General features: G+C 30.0%; 2 protein-coding genes across 2 annotated transcripts in view; both read right to left on the reverse strand.

The window, feature by feature from the left end:
* Window positions 1-5,137, reverse strand: part of LOC101237825 (TAF6-like RNA polymerase II p300/CBP-associated factor-associated factor 65 kDa subunit 6L) — a 54,186-nt gene extending 49,049 nt beyond the window's left edge. The window contains exon 1 of the mRNA XM_065806187.1: window positions 4,944-5,137. Within this exon, the coding sequence (XP_065662259.1) occupies window positions 4,944-5,090 (147 nt within the window). The 5' untranslated portion in view covers window positions 5,091-5,137. The remainder of the gene's footprint in view (window positions 1-4,943) is intronic.
* Window positions 5,138-6,451: 1,314 nt separating this feature from the next.
* LOC136085615 (uncharacterized) lies at window positions 6,452-6,823 on the reverse strand. The gene has a single exon (XM_065806939.1). It carries the CDS (start codon window positions 6,821-6,823, stop codon window positions 6,452-6,454), a length of 372 nt encoding a protein of 123 aa, XP_065663011.1.
* Between the last annotated feature and the right edge of the window lie 15,443 nt (window positions 6,824-22,266).

Consider the following 22,266-nt stretch of genomic DNA (forward strand, 5'->3'; position numbering starts at 1 on the left):
AAGATGAAGATTGTAGAGCAAGATAACGATTGACTGACGATTTAAAAGATTGCAAATTATATGAATCAGGAAAACAAGATGAAGGAAGCGAATTCCAAAGAACTGATGTGCCCATTATAGTATTTGTAGAAAAGAGAAAGAGAAGCAACATTACGACGATGTGATAATGGTTGAAGGTTGGCTGCAAGAGCAGGTCCAACTATGTTTACAATGCATTTTTTGCACCTTGTCTAAAAGAGAAAGGGCATCATTAGAAGATCCGCCCCAGATATGGCAACAGTATTCCATACAAGGCCGGATTTGAGATTTATAGAGATAGAGAATAGAATCCAGAGTAAGAAAGTGGCGAGCTCAATAAAGAGATGCAACCTTAGTAGATGCTAATTTTGCAACCGATTTGATATATGGTTTCCAAGAAAGATTGGAAGTAAGAGTTAATCCTAGAAGATGAAGAGTAGGTGACTCATCGAGTACATCACCGTTCATAAATATAGGAAGATCTAAATTATTGCGATAACGATTGGCTGAAAAAAATTGAGTTTTATCTGAATTAAAGTTCACCAGCCACTGTGAGCCCCATGCTGTAGCAGAAGTGAGATCCTTTTCAAGCTCAAATGCCCCCTCCAAGCAATCAGAGGGTGTTGGTTTCTTATCATGACAAGAATAAATGGTAGTATCATCAGCAAACAATGCCACCTTAGATGTGAGAATATCTGGAAGATCGTTAATGTAAATTAAAAAGAGTATAGGGCCAAGGATAGAACCTTGAGGAACCCCTGAAGTTACAGAATAAGAAGAAGAGTGTTGTTCATCGAGGACAACTTTTATGCTACGATTGGAAAGGAAGGACTCAATGATCTTAAAGATGTTGCCAGATACACCATAAGAAGAAAGCTTATGGAGAAGACCAGCATGCCAAACTTTATCAAACGCTTTTGAAATGTCAAGAGCGACGGCCTTAACCTCTCCACCTTCATCTAATGCACGATAAAACCTGTCAGTTATTACTGTTAGCAAATCAGCTGAAGAACAAGAAGATCGAAATCCATATTGATGGTCAGAAAGTAAGTTATTAGATTCAAGATGAGAAATTAAGTGTTTGTTAATTAAAGATTCAAAAACCTTGCTTATGATAGGAAGAAGACTTATGGGACGGTAGTTAGACGAATCAGATCGCTCCCCAGAATTTTTGAAGATAGGGATAACAGATGCGGCTTTCCAGCAGGCTGGAAAACAAGACTCTGATAAGCACTTGTTGAATAGTTTTGAGAGTATAGACGACAGCTCCGGAGAACACTTCTGCAAGACAATAACAGGTATGTTGTCTGAGCCACAAGCTGTAGAAGAGTCTAGGCAGGATATCACTTTAGATACAGATGCTGGAGTGATATGAATGTAAAGCAATGGATCAACCTGTTTGTTGGCAATATCAGGTAGAACGCAATTAGTGGAATCAAGAGATGATATTGATGAAAAGTTTTTAGCAAACAGTTCGGCTTTGTCTTTAGGTGAGGTGGCAAAGTCTGAACCATACAAGAGAGGTGGAATTATAGATTTGCCCTTATTATTGATACTATTAAAGATTCTCCAGAAGTCACGAGAGCCTAATTTTTGAGATAAAATGCGAGATTTCATGACCTGAGAATAGCGGGCTTTGGCGTTAGACAAAACCTTTTAACAATGGTTTCTAGCAGTAATAAACAGGCGCCTGTTTTCTGGAGAATTGTTTTGCTGATAAATATGGAAGTAACGGTTTCGATTGGCAATCGCAGCAGCACAGCGTGAGGAAAACCATGGAGGAGAGTGAGGCTTGACCTGGAATCGTCGAGAGGGAATAAAAGATTCCATGCCAGCCTGACTCCACGAAGTTATGTAAGAAGCACATTTGTCGACAGGAAGTTGAAAGATTTCTACCCAAGGGCCATCACGAAGAAAATCACGGAAAGAATCCCAGTCAGCTTTACTGTAGTTGTAAGAGGTTCGATAATAGGGGTATTCAGGTGATGAAGAAGAATGAGATATTAGTTTTAAAGAGATCAAACTGTGATCAGAAGCACCTAATGGTGAATGTGGAGAAACTGAGCACTGACTAGGATCAGAAACAAGACATAAGTCGAGTAGAGAAGGTAAATGATTAGGGTTGTCAGGAAAGCGAGTTGGAAAGTTGACTATTTGAGTTAGGGATTGAGAAAGGCAAAAGTTGTGGGCTTTAAAGCCTGCAGAGTCACTGACACTAGAGCCAAGCCATTCAGAGTGGTGAGCATTAAAGTCACTGACAACAACTATATTAGCTGATGGATAAAGAGAGAGGGCTTGGTCAATATGATCAGAAATAACATCAAAAAGTGTGCAGTCTTGAGATGAAGGAGACCGATATAGAACAAAGAGAAAGGCAATAGAGTGAAGTGGTGCTAAACAAAAGCACATGAAAGAATAGTCTGTGGATTCAAACCTAGTTTCACGACAAACAGGTGAATTCTTATGAATGTAAATGCCCAGGACAAGCATGTGACTATTGGAGTCTTTACGAATCAGAGGAAGATAACCATCAACACTAAGATCACAAGATGAGACAGCCAAACTCAAATTAGTCTCACAAAGAGCAAGTAGGTCTGGTGAACTTTGCAAGAGATAAGACTCAACAGAAGAAAAGTTACTTCGAAGACCACGAATATTAGTGAATGATAGGTTTAGAGAACTTGGTGATGATGATGGTTTTTTGTGTTTTATAGTTTTTGGTACTTTATTCATTTTTAAATTAGTTTGAAGAACTTGACTCAAAGCATAGATAGTACTCAGAACACCGTTTAATAGCCCAAGCAATTGCCTCATTACTACTAATAAACCCTAAGCCGTAACAAAGGGCTCCAAATGTGGCCTCCGCAATGCACACCAAAAGTACAAACAGGGACACCATCCATGCGCAACATGGCACTGTTAATACTTTGATATTTTTCAGCTGTTGATGGAATCAGCCTCTCTGAGAGCTACCACAGAGTTCGGGAAACCTGACTACCAGCCGGCCTCAGAACCATAAAACTGAGTTTTAGAGCTGTACCCTCATAAGGAGATAATAGAATGAGTTGCCTAGTCATAAAAACAGTGACACAAGCAAACCCATGCATTGAGTCAAGAAGATCCAGCATTCAACATCCTAAACTGGAAACAATGTATTAAAAATACATCTGCGCCAGCCTAATAGATGAAGAAGCGGTGCGAGGCTGGTCAACAGATAGAATCTGTTTACCCCTTAAGTCTTTGCCTAGGAGGCCTTCTACAAGACAGTAGCTGGGTGCATTTAACATCTGTCCAAGATGAGTATTTTTATCGAGACACCATCTCTAACCTTTACTCAACCAAGAGCCCCAAGGCAGGGGGTGTTTTAAGTCGGAGTTGGCATCTCCTAGCCTTTGCCTAAAAAGGCATATCCTACAAGGCGCCAGGATATGAATCAGATTGTACTGGGTTACATGTTACCAGTAGCAGGATAACCTGATCTGACAAGATCAATCTGACAAGACCTAAAGTCTTTCAGCACCATTATTATATTATTAAGTTTAAAAATCTCACTTTTATTTTCAAAAAATGCTTATACAAAAGTGTTTACAAAATTAGGTTATTATAAAAAATAGTTTGATAAAACAATTGCAAGGGAGAAACATACTAAACCCATTTTATAACAAGTTATTATTTTTTATTAAATAATTAAAAATATAAAATATTATAGTGTTACCCAAAGAAAATTCATATCAAGGGTTGCAATATGTCTAACAAAAATTATTGAATTGGGTTTTAAATCGTGTGGCATTTAAGCAAATGGTTCTAGAGATGTTAGATTAAAAAAATAAAAGATTGGTTATCTCATAGTAAAAAGTTAGGTTATTTGGTACTGTTGAACAAACCATATTTTCATTATAAAACCTTGCAGAGCATGGATAATAGTATGATCCTAATCTGAAATAACTCTTAATATGGTAAGATTTTGCCACTCAGTAGTCAGTTATTAGCATTTTTGAGCATAACTAAAATCCTTTCAGTTTTAAGAGCTGTTGTTACCCACAATATTGTTTAGTAGTGTTGGAAACTTATCACAGAAGTTTCAATGACGTTCAATAGGGCTTTTATAGTGTCATTAATAAAGAAAAATATAACCTATCTTTTTCGCATGATCTTGTTTGTAGTGTACAAATCTTCGATAAACAAGACAGAAATACTTGTGTAGTACACTGTTATGTAGTACCCTGAGAAAGATCTTCAATTGTGAAAGGTTTAATCTTTTGTTAACTTTACTCAATATAATTGGAAAAAAATTTTTTGACTCTTCTTTTTTTCTACTATCGCAAAAAAAAAAAAAAACTAAAGATCTTGAGGAAGCAATAAAGACAATAATGAGAAAAAAATGCAACAAAACAAAATAATAGAATAGGCATACAAACATCAAAATAAGTTCTAGATATTGGGGTCACTTTGACCTGTCAAACACATTTCATACTGCAACTTATCAACAACTATTTTGCTAGATAAAATGACAAATAATTGGTTGGCCTCATCGAACAGGAACTTGCACAAGCCAGAGAGGCACCAATGTTAGACACTTATTTCAAGCCTTGCTATGATACAAAGAATTTTTTAATATTATATATGATATAAAAATATTTAAAATATAAACTTCAAAAATCCTGAAATAAAATAATATTCCTAAAGTATTAGATACAGGGTATGAGAACCAGATTTTTTAAAATATTAAACTTAACAACAATCTCTCATCAATATATAACATAAAATAACAGAGCATGCTCTTACTTTTTGTCATAGCAAAAAAAACCTTTTTTATTGTAAATTTTTTATTGACAATTTTTTTATTGACACCTTTTTTATTGAATTATTTTTATTGACACCTTTTTTATTGACAATTTGTAGAGAGTGATATCAAAAATTCTTACATGAACAGTCTCTCTAATTCTATAAGTTGTATCTTCAGCAAGGTTCCCACAAATCTCATCATTAAGCTTGGAAATGCCAATAGACTCTACCCAAACATCTAAACACTGTTTTGGAATAACAGTGTATCGTGAACTTGTTCCACTCATAACATCTTTAATTATTTGTTAAATTTTCTAAATAAAACATATAACTTGTAAAATTATTTAAAATATATTAAAACTTCCCAATATATTGGTGTTACAAAGCACCATGCAGGCCTCGGCAGGAAGCCTACACTAATAACAGGCACGGTTTTTGCAACAAAAAAATTTGTTACGTTTAAAGAATTTTTCATGTTACAATAAATGACGCTTGTTATGTGTATATTATTGTAGCATTAATGTTGCAAACATATGCTTGTAACAAGTATAAAACCAAATTTTGTATTTAATAAGCAATTTTTATATAAATAAACAGCTCTCATAAAAAGCAGTTTGGAGGAGCAAACTGCTTTTTATGAGAGCTGTAATGAGACTCCTTGACTGTAATGGTCTTCTCAGCCTTTAAGAGTTAAACATGTATACATTTTTGTGAATTTGTAAAAAGTCCCATATATATATTTATATATATATATATATATATATATATATATATATATATATATATATATATATATATATATATATATATATATATATACAGCGGTGGCCAAAAATTAAAGACCACTCTTTTTTTTTTCAAAACTTATTTTTAACCTTAGTAAAATTTTATTTTGGAAAAAGGTATCAAAAAAAGAAAAACATTTTTAGAAAGAATTTTTATTTTATTTTACATTTATTATAAAAAAATTTATAATTTTTTTACAAAATGTTAAAAAATTAAAAAACTGACTAGTAAAAAATATAAATGGAAAAAAAAATTGAACAAAATTTTAAAACCAGTTTCAAAAATATTTCAAAAAGCAATAAAAAAATAATTTAGAAACGTGTTGTTCCTCCATTTGTTTTCAAGCACTCTTGTACTCGTTCTGGCATTGAATTCATTAAAGTTTTGACTACTTCATCAGGCACATTTTTCAAATGATGAGAGATAGAAGATTTCAAATCTTCCAAATTGTAAAGTTGTTCTTTACCAAGCTTGTGATCAAGCCACGACCATAAATTCTCTATTGGATTCAGGTCTGGACTATTGGCAGGCCATGGAAGCACTTGAATTTTATTAGAATTGAACCAATCGCTAACAACATGCACTTAATTCTTTATTGAGTCTACCATTGAATAAATGAAAAACGCTAACTCCACAGGCACTCATACAGGCCCAAATGCCTATTGAACCACTGCCTTGTTTTGTTCGTTTCAAAATGCATGATTCATCGAACTGTTCGCTTGGAAGTCTACGCAACATTACGCGACCTTTTCTGTTGTCTACCTCAACGTTCATTTCATCACTAAAGACCACACGGCTCCACTGATCTGTTGACCAATTTTTATGTAGTTTGCACCACTCTTTCCTGGCAAATTTTTGTTTTTTATTTAAGTGTGGTTTTTTTTGCAGCAACACGCCATAAATAATTTAAATTGTGGAGGACCCTTCGCACAGTTCTGGGGCTTGCTTTCAGACCATTTGACAGTGTCCATTTCGTAGACAAGTCTGTAGATGATGCTTGTCTGTTTTCTTTCATTATTCTCACTAACGAGCGAACATCATGGTCATTTGAAATTTTATTGCGTCCAGTCCTATGACTATCATTAATTGACCGGGTCTCTTTGTATCGTTGAATTATGTTAATAATGCAAGAGTGAGACCTTCCGAGCTTTTCTGCTATTTGTCTGATGCTATAGCCTTCTTCTTTTAATACAAAAACCGCGTATCTGTCTTTTTCTTCGATCTTTGCACGCATTTTCGCAATATTTTTATATCCTTATTGCAATTCAAAAAATAAATGTTTATTTGATATCAAAACTCAGGTTTCGACATTTTATTTTATAGCCAACGTAATAAGCAATGGAGACAGTTAAAAAAAATAATGGATTATTATTTTTAATAAATGCAAATTAAAGATTTGAAAGTGGTCGTTAAATTTTGTCCAATTTATTTAAAGAAGATTTATAAGTACTCATCAGTTTTTTAATAAGTTAAACGCTATTTAATTAAAATTAAATTAAAAAAATTATACCACTTTAATCCGTATGTTTTAATTAACAAGATATTAAAAAAAAAATTAATTATCAATTAGAATTTTCTTAATTTTAGTTTAAAGATTAAGAAACCAACTAAAAAAAGAGTGGTCTTTAATTTTTGGACACCGCTGTATATATATATATATATATATATATATATATATATATATATATATATATATATATATATATATATATATATATATATATATATATATATATATATATATATATATATATATATATATATGGGACTTTTTATAAACCCATACCTGTTTTACAATTTTATAAAAGCTTTAACTATTATGACATTATTTTAATTTGTTAATTAAAAATCACTAAATAAAGAATTGATTTTGAAGATAATGATTGAAATTATTTATGTTTAAATTATGCCTAAACTATTTCTGTAAAACTTTGATTATATTCCTGATAAGGTAAGAAAAACTAAATAGTTTTCAAGGAACTATTATGTTTTGGACTATTTTCTTATATCACTGCAATGTCGTGCTTGCAGCAATTTATAAGTTTATATTATTACTTACATTTTTAATTCCCATTGCATTAAATACTAAAAACTATATACAACCCACAGCAGTATAGTTTACTCAATCATAATAGTGTCAGCATTATATTATTACCTAAAAAAATGACAAAAAAGATTTAAATTGATAGGGCACATGTTTTGTGCAATAACTTTCAAAATCACTCAAAATACAGAAAATAAGACATTTTACTAGAAAAATGTAAATACAGTCATTAGACATTTTATTTTAAATATAAATGTGTTCCAGCCAAAGCACAGTTCAAAATTCAGCAATTCTCTCGCTATTTATATGGCGTAGTATTTGTCAAGATGATGATTTAAAGAATGTGAGATGTGACTCTATTAAGACAAGAAAAGAAGCTATGATCTTATACAGAGATTAGGAATAGTGAATGTATCAAAAAAGGTACATCAGAGAAAATTCAGGTGATTTGGGTTTGTCGCGCAATGACAATACAGATAATTTAAGTTTCAACATTTAGATGGATAGCAGCATCAGGAGGAAAAGGTAGAAGAAAGCTTGTAGAGAATGAGTTATTTTTTGTCTAACTTGGCCCCAGTCAAATATCATCTCCGGTCACTAAATATGCTGAGCTACTGTTAATGTTACATTTCACAAAAACACTTAAAATGATTTTTACAAGCTATTGGGTAGGTTTTTCTGGGCAGAAAAGCTCAAGGTATTTTTAATAATCAGATTTTTTCTAATGTTGAGCTGTTTTGCAGATTAAGACAGTATTTTTATTGTGATACTGCTATTTGGAAGATTATCATTTAAGTTAACAAGCTCTTTTTAGTATATAAATCCCTCTTATAGTGCCTTTAATTAAATTGGGAGTTTCAAATCAGAGTTTTCTTCTCCTAAAACGGTTGCTTTACTACAGTTAAATAAGGTCACTTATTCTAATAAAGGATCAGTTTAACATCATGACCAGGATAAAAATTTATAATAATTAATCTCATGTTATTTGAATGAATCTTATTATAATAACTACAATAGATCACTTTTTGATGAATACTTACTTTTGGAACAATTTTGTTAATTCACTTTTTCTATTTTTCTTTGTATAATACTTATTTTTGTTCATTTAAAGTACTAACATTATAAATATTATTAATTCACATTATTCATGTTTAAGTATATAAGGTGGCTCTTAAAAAATATTTTAAAAAAGCTGCTCTCAACCTATTTCTATTTTTTATATCTCAAAATTATTTTTGGAGTAGCTAAATAAATTTTGTCAAAAGTATGTCAACCAGAGTGGTAAAAGAAGTGAAACCATAGAGCATAAAAACTATGGTTAAACAACAAAATTATTTTCAAAAATTATAGTCCTTTAAAATATTAAAGATATTAAAAATATTATAACTTTTAACGTTTTCTTTTTTCTTTTTTTAAAAATATTATTAAAAATATATTTTTTTAATGCTATTATTAGTTATGATTTAATTATAATTTATTAGTTATGAATAATTATTGTTTGCAACTATATCATAGTTGCAAACAATAATTATTCTATTATATGTTATTATTAAAAATACAGTTTTTAAATAATAAAAAATAATTATTAAATATCAACGCAAATATAAAAAAAATATACTGAAAAAATAATAATAAATAAAATATATTTCACTGATTTCCTCAAAAATAATAAATAAGTCAAATGATAGAATAGCTAATGGCATATACTTTTTTTTAAATTTATATAAAAAAGTCAATATAAAAACTATATGAATGAATTAAAGAATACATAAATTATTTCGTATTGTATTTTCTAGTAAAACAGAAATAAACATTGATATAAAAAATTTTTAAAGTTTATTTTAAAAACTCTTAATCACTTAACCAACCAAGAGCTTTAACATTCAAAGTTGTTCCAGCAATTTTATGAACATTTAGTTCGGCTTGATGCGCATCTTCCTGTTTATAGAAATCAACAAATGCATTTCCTGTAATTTCACCTGTGTCAAGATTTTTTAACAGAACAACTCTTTTTACTTTAGAAAATTTTGAGAAATATTCATAAAGAACATTTTCATTGCACGCTTCATGAGGTACTCCTTGAACAAAAACAGACAAAGACTTCTGAATATTTTGTCTTGTTCTTGGATCAACTCGTGTAACTGGATACTGAACAGAATTCAAACTATGAACACTGTCAATAACATGCTGAATGACACTGCCTCCAGTCTTAAAGGTAACAAAAGCAAAGTTTACATTACGTTTTGTCTTTCTAACAGTACCTTTATAAATAAGATTAACAAATGCAACTTCACCAAAAGATTTGAAATGATCAAGTATATCTTTTACGCATATGCTATCAGGTAAATCGTGAATAGCAATAGTATTTAAGGCAGACAGGTTGCTGACTCCTTTATTATTACCTTGATTATCTACATCTTTAATGTCAAATAAAATATCATTACTTTCGACAGATCTAGTCTTCAATGCCTTCATGTAACTTTCTTCATCATTAAAAGTTATAAATCCAAATCGATATTCACCAGGCACTTGCTCGTTGGAAACATATTGATTCAAACGCGGAATGTCAACTGCTTTAACCTTACCGAATTGAGACATTAAACTTGACAAAAAACTTTTGTCATGATTAAAAGATTTACTACCTATAAAAATTTTATTTTTATTTGAAAAATGCTTTCGTTGATTATAAGGAGTCTCCTCAGATGTTACTCCATTTTCACCAAGATCTGCATTTGGAGATATTGAAGAAAGTCCGAGTCTGAAGCATTTCAAACCAAAACCATTTTTAGCAATAGCTCTAACACAGCTCAGACCTCGTGCGGTAGTCATGTTTAAATGAACTAATGGCCGAGAACTTATTCTTATATTTTTGCACTTATACTCGGTTCTACTCGGTAAAATATAACATAATAAAAAAAAAGGGGAGTGAGGATAAGTAGAACGCTGGAGATATGGGATATCTCAAAAATTCCGATTAGGAGAGGTTCCAAATTAATGTTATTTAATGTAAACAAGGAGATTTCTTCCCATCTATTTAGCTGACGTCGTTTTATCCATGTCTTTGGTAAAAACCACATTTTTGAAAAGTACCCCCAAAAAATGATTTTTTTGTGGTATTGAAATGAGACAAAAAAAATTAATTGATCTCCCATTTCTCCCACAGCACTTTTGTGTAATTATATTGTCGAAACCTCTTAAATATTTTGATGAAGATTGCGTGGTCTACAATTTTAATAGTTTTTTATTAATAATTTTTGTTAATATGTTGTTTATTACTAGCTTATCCCGCTTCCCACCATACTATTCTCACTTTACCCCAATGGCACGGCTCCTCTAAAATCAAAAATATATAGTACTCAACTTATAGTAATGGAATTAGTGCCCGAAATGATGCTTTATTTTTAAAACCTTATTTGGTGTAGTACATTATATAAAAGTGGCATTAAAATTATTCTAGAAATATTTTTTAATGTCACACTTCTCCCCACTCATTTCTAATTATTTATATTTAAAATTGACTCACAATTTTAGCTTTAGATAACACATATTGTTTACTTTTAAGACATGTTTGTATTCATGGCGTGGTCCTAGAACCAGAGATGCGGAGTCTCAAAAAGAACTCCGAATTTGAAGGTAACTAAAAAATTACATCTTCCTAGTTTTTGGTATCCAGGAGCTCTAAAAACATAAAAAAAATTTATGGACGACAAGTGGGAAAAATAAGAAAACTTTAAGGTTACAGGAACAATGAATTTTTGAACCGAGAGTGCTTAGATATAATGGCGGCAAGGACTCTGGGACTTCGGGACGCATAATTTGAAACCCTATACAGGCTCGGAATAGGCAAAGATATGCGCAATCTGATTCACAGATTTTGAAAGGGAGGCTTTTGCGCGTAAGTTTAAATCAAAACTAATGTCAAAAAACTTAAGCTTTAGAATATTCCTCATTGATTGTTGTAGCTAGCCCAGATAACTTGCAACACTCTCAAAATAAAAGCAGTTGTGAGCAAGAGCTGATTTAGATTGCCTTTGGTAATGTATAGTAATAAAAGATTAAAAGCATTGTAGCATAATAAACTATAAGAAAAAATTTATAACCTGATATCAACAAGTGTGTTTTGATATTGTAAAGTGATTACAAAAAGAAATAACTCTTAACTACCGCACCTTTATGAAAAACTATGTGTAAAAAGGTAAAAACAAGAAAAATTGCAAACAAACAAGTTCATGTTGTTGTTTATTTCAATTTCAAAAGTCAATACATATAAAGCACATGTTTGTTGATATATAGCTTTTAACCTAAACAAAATATTGGCTATTGTATTCTATAATTGGTAAAAAATATTTACTCTTTAATAGCAACTAATGCTAAATAATATCACATAAAGCAACAGTTTGATAAATTTTACATTTATTATGCTATCAATTTATTTTACGTTATATACTCTTAAAGAAAAAAAAAAAAAAATTTTTTTTTTTTCATTTTTCTCGAGCAGAAATATTTCTTTCATATTTCCAAATTTTATGAATAGTTTTATTATGTAATCTTTGGTATAAACAATATAATCGAGTGTGCTTTTTTTGAATTTCTGTGAATACCTCTTGTATCATAATATAAAAATAGAGTTTTATCATGTTTTATCTTGAAGTAATATTAATAAATTTTTTTAAAAAACTTGCTTCTTCAAATGTTAAAGCTTGTTTTGATGAAGTTTATTTTATTACAATAATTGCCATGATTCACCTTCATTTGGTTAAGTTTAATTTTTTTGGCAAACTTGTAATATCAACGCTTATATGTAACTGTACAAAAGAACTGTTCAGTAGAAAAACACATAAATATCAATGTTTTTGTTAAATTTTCCAATAGATTATTAATATACAACTTTTTTCCTACTTATATATAAGTTAAAATACCCGACCAAATTTTTTTAATTTTTCACAAAGTGTTTGAAGGTTTATGAATGATGTTTTATTAAAGTTGAGTAAAGAAAAATATTGACGTACGCCTTATCACCCTTTTTAAAATTTAGGTTAAACAGTTAAACTTCTTCAAAGTTCGTAGATTTACATGGAACATGTAAACTAGTTTAGTAAAAAATCTGTAAAAATTTTCTTTTTCTTAAAATTTAAATGTTTAAATATTTATAATTAACAACTTGGTATAAAGATGCAGTAACGAACTTAGAACAATCTCTGTCTCAGCTTAAAATTTATACTTTGCATATTTAAGTACTTTACCAGTAGTCTGGTGCAACTGCGTATAAACTTTGTACTGAGCATGCTTTATAGAACATGGACATTACATTTGATGAGAAACACATTTAGAAATCTTGCAAAATTGCACACATGCAAATTCAAGATAAATATTTCAAGAGTTTATACATACAAAACACATTTGATAATAACAAAAATATTTATAGCATGACAACTGATTTTGCTCTTTTTTCTGATAATTTTATTGTATTTTTTTATTACTTTTTTTTCATTATGTTTGATTTTAACCACTTAGTTTGGTTTTTTTAAATCATTTTTTTTTTCAATTATTACAATACAAAAAAATGCCACAATCATTTGCCATAATCCACTTATACTTGGTTAACTTATTTAACTTCAATACTTTTTCTTGCTTTTAATCTCAGTGTAACTGTACAAAAAATTACTGTTCAGTAGACAAACATAAATTTCACTTCTTTTGTTAAATTTTTAAATAATATTTTATATATTAGTTAATGCAGCCTGCCAAAATTTTTCTAAATTTTTAAAAAGTGTTAAATGGTTTAAAACGATGTTTTATTAGAGTTATGTAATATAAAAATACACCAGTCTCCTCAAAACTATGGTTGAAACAAAACATGGAAGCAAAATCTCCTCAGAGCTTATATAATGACATGGAACATGTAAGCTAGTTTTGCAATCAGTACAAATTTTCTTTATTTAAAAACTTTAATGTTCAACTCTTTATAACTAACATATAAATCAACTTATAAATAAAGTTCTTCACCAGTAGTCTGGTAAAACTGCATATAATCTTTATATGCAAAAGTACTTCACAAGTAGTCTTGTACAACTGTATATAAACTTTGTATTTGAGTATGCTTCGAGACCAAGAACATATTTTACGAGAAATAAATTTATAAATCTTTTTAAATTTACTTCAACACACATTTTTTTTTCCATTTCTTTAAATTAACAACAGATAAAACCTCCATACCCAAGGTAAACTTTATTGAAATTTTGAGACAGGGTTGTCACTATAACTTTTAAAGGTTTTCCCTGAGTTTTCCCTTAGTATTCCCTGAGTAAAGAACGTTTTTCCCTGAGTTGAACCTTTTAAGTTCCCTGACTTTTCCCTGACTTTTCTATATTCTTTCTGGTTCATCAACAAAATTATTATTTTCTTTAATTAAACACAATCTTTATATTTGACAAACTAAAACTTTTACAACAACACCCACATCTGGTAAACTTATTATTATATGTATTAGCAAAATATTTTTGAAAAAAAATAATTGTACAAAATTTCAAAAAAAACTGAGCCTAATTTTGAAATTTCTAAAACCATAGAATATGACAGTTCTGATTTTCAACCAACAACTTTTGATTTTTCATACTTACTACTAATTAAAACATGAAGTACTAATTTTTAAGCCTATCGCTTTTTTTAACCTAATGAATTTTCAACCTACTGTGTTTTCAACCTACTGTTTTTTCGATCGACTTTATAATTATGTCTTTTCCAGTATGTATTTTATTTGTTGCTGATTTGAATCAGAGATGAATTTAATCAGTCGTGGAGCTCTATAATTGAGAGGTCTATGGTTTGATGCCTTGTCTAGGTATATAAGGCAGCGTGAAATTTCTCCTTAAATGCTTTCCACGCAGCTCTACGACAAAACAGTTAGGTCTTGTTGAAGCACCTTTAAACCAGGAAAAAAATCATTTTCAAACATTTGATGTAAATGGTGGTATTTTATTTTATCCAAAGTGACCAAACGGTCTTATCATCGAGTATCACGGAGGGGCATTTAACGAGGATGTTTATGCCTCCTCCCGTACTAATGACGCTTATCTGACCTCTTTCAATATATTACTCTCGAGTCCTTAATACAAGGTGGGGATGGGAATAGAAGGAGGGATTTGAATTTTAGTCCAGATTTAATAAACGGGGGTGGGTTGGTGAGTGTTGAGAGGTTTAATAAAAAGCTGGGAGGGAACTTTTTTTCTTCTAACTATATTTATCTCGGTTTGTTCATGAAAACTTCGGATCGGACGCCATAAGTATTTTTTGTTCAAATTTCTGTTTATAAATCTTAAGTAATATTTTTTACAAAACACGCGTAAAACTATTTAATTCTAGCGTGGCTTAGGGTCAAATGCGTATTTTCTAACAGCTGTTTTATCAAAATTTCAAAAGGATTTAATATGGTAATGTAGGTTTTACTTAACTTAACTTTACGTAACTTAAGTGAGAAATAAACTAAAATTGTCGATGTATCGAGATTTTTAGCTCTCGTCATTTTTCATTTTCGACTTTTTTTTTTTGCATTTTTATTTTTGACATATCAAGATTTACTAGGTCGACGATTTTTAAAGCCTGTTTACACTGAAAGTTTTTGATTTTCATCGGTGGCTGAAATAATTATTTTTAATATTTAAGACCGATTTTCACCAAATTTGTTTTTTAGATTTGAGATATAAATTTTTTGTTGATACCTAGTAAAAATTTATAAACGGGGAGGGGGTCTTAATAAGCTTGGTTGCTCGGAAAAGTTTTCCAAAAATTAATAAATTCCTTCCCCCCCCCCCCGTCCTTTGTATTTAGTTAATAATAGTAATTTCAAACAGCTGTTTCTTCTATCAATTGATTTCTAAATAACAACAAAAAATAAACTAGAGAAAGTAACGTAAAAAACAAAAGAAAAAGCTTGTGGTTTACTTGTTCTTGTATAAATAAGCTTGCAAGTCAATTTTTTGTTGTTTGCTAAAAAAATAGAATATCAAAAAGTTGCAGGCGATCGTAGAAATTCGTTTTTATATATATCTGAGGAATTCGCCTACATAAAAAATAGAACAAGTTCAACGGGTGTTGCTTATTTCAAGAAAACACTATAGAGACTGCAATGGGACAGCCAAAATTGATCCATCAAATGAACTTATGGAACCAATCGTTTCTCACACTTGTGGATCATCTGTTATGTGCTATGGCTATCTAGATTGCCTGCAGCAGATGCACGAGCAAGCCGCTAGTTCCCAAAAGCCTTTAAAAACCATCTATAATGAAGTTCTTGAAAATGCTCCGGTTCATGTCCAAATGTCCCTCACTGACCCAAAGGCTGTCCATTTAAATGAATCTTATAAAAACAAATAAAATGTTCATTAAATGTATAATGAAAACATTTAATAACACAAATATTTGTTGTTGTGATAAAAAAAATGCATGTCAGCTAATATTGCTTTATTTTTTTCCAGTGACAAAGAATGTTAAGTTGGTTTGTACTATATTTTAAAATCTACGAAATTCTCGTCAAAGTCAATTTGAACGTAACCCATTTACTTCTAATGAAGCTATAGTGATGCTATTAGAACCAAATCTGTTTCAAGATTTTTACAGAGGGGAAATTCGTTTTTAAAACCAGATTGGCATTGTTTTTGCTTCGCCTATTTTAATTTTTTAAAAGATAAATATGTTTGAAAATAAATAAATTTATATTTTTGTTAAATTTTAAATAAAAAGAGCTTTTCCCTTGAAAAGTATAAATATAAGAACTATTCAATGAATATTTATGGAAATTATTAATCTAATTATTTAAATAATGTAGAGTAAAACCGGGTCAAACCGCACACCATATCACTCTGATCAAAATTATCAAATAAGAAAAAGATTGATGGTGCATGCGTTCCAACTACTTGGTGACTGGGGTTATGGTTTAACCGTAAACGAAATCCTAGAATTTGTATGTGACTACCTTAAACTCAAAGATCAATTGCATTTATTCAAAAATGGAAAGCCTGGTAAAGACTGGTTTTATGTCTTTATGAAGAGATGGTCAAAAGAAATTTCAACAAGAAAAGCGGATAACTTAGCATCTAAAAGATCCGCTTCTTGTACGCCAGAAATAATTGATTGTTATTTTGAAAGCGTCGGCAAGCAATATCAACAGACTGGCATAACTTCTGGGTCGCATATTTGGAATTGCAATGAAACAGGTTTTACGGGTGATCAAGGCAAAACAACCGTAGTGTGTCGAAAAGGGAGAAGACTTGCATTTAAACTTACTGGAAACTATCAAAAAATTAATTATACTGTAAACAATTGCTGCAACGCTAATGGGCCTTTTGCACCACTATTTGTGATATACAAAGCCAAAAGAAACTTTTGTCCTGGCTGGGCTAGAGGTTGGCTCCAAATTCAATTTCAAAATCAGGTTGGATGGAGCACGATATGTTTATTGAATGGCTGAAAGAAGTATTTATAGCCAAAACTGAGCAAATTGGCGGTATTCATATTTTAATATTAGATGGGCATTATACACTGGCTTATTTCTACTTAATAAAAACGACATAAGTTATAAGGCATTAGCAATCACACAAACATTTAATCCATCTTCATCAACCTTTGCAGCACCTACACCAACTTACTGAAACACAACTTCATCATCTTTAACAGCCGCCGCAGCACCTACTCCGACTACACACCGATTACAGATATCTTTCTCAACTACACCAGCCTAAAGTTTTGATAGGTATCAAGCATGTCTTGAGCGTTGCAAAAACAGTATCGAGATTAAAGTTGAAGCAGTTCAAGCCTGAAATCAATTGCATGTTAAGAAATCGAAGCAGTGCAACATGTCAAAACTTGTCGAAAAATGTATTACCGAAGAAAATATGATCGAGTTCCTCAAACAAAAAGATGAAGAAAAAGCAACAAAGGAAGCCGTGAAAGATGCTAAACTTAACACAAAGCGTAGACTCTCTATGTCAAGTACTTAAATGCCTGAGCATAACAATGATGAGCAACCTCAGCAAAAAAATAATGAAGAACAAGTACCAGCAGCCAAACGAATTAAAGTTGCAAAATGTAAAAAGTGTAGAGTACGGTTACCAGTGGCGTACACTGGATTTTTCGATGTTTGAGTTTTGACACTTACAGGCATTGTGCAAACTCCAAACTTTTGTATGTTTATGCTTATATCAAAAAAGAATGTTTTGCAAAGTATTGGGGTGATTGGAGCTTGGGAACAAAAAAACCCTAACTTTTGGGCCCACCCGACCCTTAACGTGGGAGCAACGAGTTTATAAAATATTTTCTTTACTATTTTTATCTAAATTCATATTCATCAACAAATTTCAAGTTTCATACAATAATCTCTTAGTGTTCAGTTTTTATGACCCTGCAATGTTTACTGCCCCCTCAAATTGAGGGGGGGGGGTTAAAACTTTATATGGTCATAGTTTTTGAAAAATTAGATGTTTGAGTTTTGTTGCTCCCACGTTGCTCCCACGTTAAGGGCCGGGTGGGCCCAAAAATTAAGGTTTTTATGTTCCCAAGCTCCAATCACCCCAGCATAAACATACAAAAGTTTGGAGTTTGCACGATGCCTGTAAGTATCAAAACTCAAACATCTAAAAATCCAGTGTACACCGCTGGGTTACACACAGAAATGTTGCAATGCAAGAATTCGATGTGTTCGAACGGTTGTGCAAAGAAACATGTTTACCAAAGGAATATGTAGTTGAAACTAAATTTTTTTTGTTGCAAAAAATGTATAAACTTTAATATAGTTTCTTAAATATATATTATGTTAAAAAAAAAAAAAAAAAGTTAAATTTCAAAAAGTTCAGTATTTTCTCAACTCGAAGCCGTTAATGCATGTACTGGAAAATACACGAATTTTGCGTTTTTATAAAAAGGTTATGTTTTACTGCATTTTTTTATCCTGAACAATTTTTTTTTAAATTTCTTTTTCTCCTAGCGCTTTAGTTTGTCTAAAATCAAACAAAGTTAAATTTTTTTTAAATTTAAGTTTAGATATAAAATTTTGCTTTTTAGTTAATAAACCATATTTTGGTATAAAATGGTGCTGCTCTCAATGAAGATAAAACATTAAATTGAAAAAACAACTTTTTCAAACATGTTTTTAGTTATATGTTTAATTTCTAACCTGTCATATGTCTGCAAACATATCGAAGGTCGAAAAAAATTAGTTAGTTCAAGTTTAAAATCTGTTTTTTCCATTTTATATGAAAGTTTTTATTAATATGAGTGTGAAGAACACACAAATTGACACACGACTAGTTAGACTTTTAAAGTTAAACCTCTTAAGGCTTATTTAAAAGTCTAACCTCAAAATTTAAACATTACTGTGATGTGAACCACCCCTATTTTATAATGCCATAAAACTATTTAACTAAAATTCCGGTCTTTAAATTACCATAGATTAATATATATTTTTTATTTGAATATATATATATATTTTATTTTTTTGTAGAAAATATGTATACATATTAAATAAAAAATAAAATATATATATATATTCAAATAAAAAATAAAAAAGCCATTTAATTTTTATTGATAAGTGTGCGGTTCGACCCGGTTTTACTCTATGAATTAAATAGCTATTCAAAAGCCATTTGAACTTTTTATTTTTAATTTTTGTTAATTTTGCCGTTTAATTATATCTACAACGTACTCATAATAAAAAATTTAATGCCTGGAGCGACATCATTTTGTCGTATTATCGAGCCTTTACTATATTATCTTTTAAATAATATAGCCATTATCCACTATATTACACGGCCGTGTATTATAGTGGATAATGGCTTTTAGAGGCCAATTCTAAGAGGCCTATTTATGCAACAAAATAATGACAGTGCAATATTAAAAAAAACATTAAATATATATATGTATATATATACATATACATATATATATGTATATATATACATATACATACATATATATATATATATATATATATATATATATATATACATATACATATACATATATATATATATATATATATATATATATATATATATATATATATATATATATATATATATATATATATATACACGGCCGTGTATGTTACATTTTAGAGGCCAATTCTAAGAGGCCTATTTACGCAACAAAATAATGACAGTGCAATATTAAAAAAAACATTAAATATATATATGTATATATATACATATACATATACATATGTATATATATACATATACATACATACATATATATATATATATATATATATATATATATATATATATATATATATATATATATAAATATAAAGATATATATATACACACACACACACACACACACACACACACACACACACACACACACACACACACACACACACACACACACACACACACACACACACACATATATATAATGCTATTTTAGACAATTTGTTATTATTAGCAAAGCTGAATATTATGGTTAACAAATGTGTTGCATTTGGTTGTAAAACTGGATACAACAGTTCTTTAGAAGATATAAAAAAAGAAGATATAAAAGTTGCTTCTTTTCATTTTCCGTTGAAAAATCAAGTTGCTAAATTATTGGATTCGTTTTGTAAACTGTAGTAATCGGGTGTCTTCACCAAATTCTGTCTTATGTGAAAAGCATTTTAATGAAAAGTACATTATTCGAGGTATAAAATGCAATTTAAATTGGAATTTAAACCCTATTCCTGAAATTTTCTCAAGTGAATGCCTAAAACAGCTTTCCACACTACCATCACCTATTGCTTTAAGAAGACCACCTAAAACTCATATTTATCAAGAAGATGAACTTTGTTTTTTTTCTGAAAATGATAAAATAACTGAATGGAGCAAGTAAAACAGTAAACATTCACCAGAAGGTTTTCAATTTAAAAAACATCTCAATTGTGTTATTTATTACAATTAAATATTTGATCTTTTAACACATTTTTCTTCTGTTCTTGAATCAATAAAAATTGATCATTGTTTATGTGTAGCATTGCAATACAAAGGAAATAATATTTCACTTCCACCAAGGTCATAATAGCAAGTTAACTAGTTTGAGTATGCTAGAAAATCTTGCATCGTACATAAAAAACATAGCTTCATCTAATAGAGATATAATTCTTGAAGAAATAAACAATAGAATATACTATAAAGCAAAGGGTCAACCACAATATTCTGCAGATATGATCAGACATGCTTTATTATTCAGATATACATCTAAACAAGCATATGAAATTTTACTTGAATCATTTCCATTACCTTCAATTTCTTTATTAAATAAAATAAAACAAGGTGGAGTTGATGCAATAAAGGCTGTTGAAACACTTTGTGAGAAGGGTTCAATACATGAAGATGTAATACTAATTGTAGATTAATTTTATCTTCAGAAACAGGCACAATATTGTGACAAGATGACAATAGTATTCTGTACAAAGGTGTTGCATTTATGATTGTTAGTTTAAAGTTGTTGCATTTATGATTGTTAGTTTAAAGAAATCTAATCCTTATGTTATAAAAGCAGTACCCGAAGTTACAATTAGTGGTAAATGGCTTTCAGAGCAAATATCAGATTCTATTAGTTCTCTTTCTTTATCTGGTTTTAAAATTTGAGGAGTTGTTACTGACAATCATCAACCAAATGTAAACGCATTTAGTTTACTTCATTCTAAATTTGGTAATCAGTCAAATTTATTTATTTATCATCCTGATAGTACAAATATTAAAATATACTTATTTTATTATAGTGTTCATATTGTTAAAAATTCCAGAAATAATTTATTACACTGCAAAAAATTTGTCTTTCCATCATTTACTTATAATATAAAAGATGATGTCTATAATTGTCCAGCTGGTTATATAACTTGGGGAGATTTTCATTTTCTACATTCTAAAGATGAACAACTTCAAGGTAATTTGAAAAAAGCTCCCAAAATTACATATCAAAGTCTTCACCTTGGTAATAAAAAGCAAAATGTTTCTCTTGCACTTTCGATTTTCGATGAAACAGCAATTTAGTCCTAATAAACTTGGTAATGCAATTATTTTTGATGATGGTAAAACCACATTTTTTAGGCAACTAGCTGATTGGATTGAAGTTGCAACAACAATTGCTGGTTACATAGCAAAGAAGTTAATAAAAAGAAGCAAATGTAGCAATTGCAAGTCTATGTTTGCAAGAGATGCTAGCAATATAAGTATTTGTCCATATCTACAAATACTTTCACGAGGTGGTCTTACTGTGCCTTTACTTTCACTTAAGGGTTTCACATGTGGATGTTTTGCAGTCTTAGATAATCTTTCAAATTTAATAACTAAACAAGGTGCTAATATCAAAGATGTATTAGGCTTTGTTTTATCAAAATACTTTCCAAGAGTTTGTTTTATTTGCGATTTACACAAAGAATGGGGGTTTAAATTTGCTTCTAAAATTGTAATTAATATACGAAAAGATGCTGTTATAAGTTTTAAAAGTAGACAGAGAGAAAAATAATATTAAAAAAAAACAATGAATAGATAACATAAAAAATTATAATTAAAAAAAACACAAATTTTCACCTATTTTTTTTTGTAAATTCCCAGTGCTGTCATTTTTGTGTAATGTACAAATATATAAAAATATATATT

This window comes from Hydra vulgaris, chromosome 09 (assembly GCF_038396675.1).
Source record: "Hydra vulgaris chromosome 09, alternate assembly HydraT2T_AEP".
NCBI lineage: Eukaryota > Metazoa > Cnidaria > Hydrozoa > Anthoathecata > Hydridae > Hydra > Hydra vulgaris.

Bases quoted from the DNA above. Each gene is read 5' to 3' on its own strand.
- LOC136085615 (XM_065806939.1), bottom strand. From the start codon at position 6,823: ATGCGTGCAAAGATCGAAGAAAAAGACAGATACGCGGTTTTTGTATTA.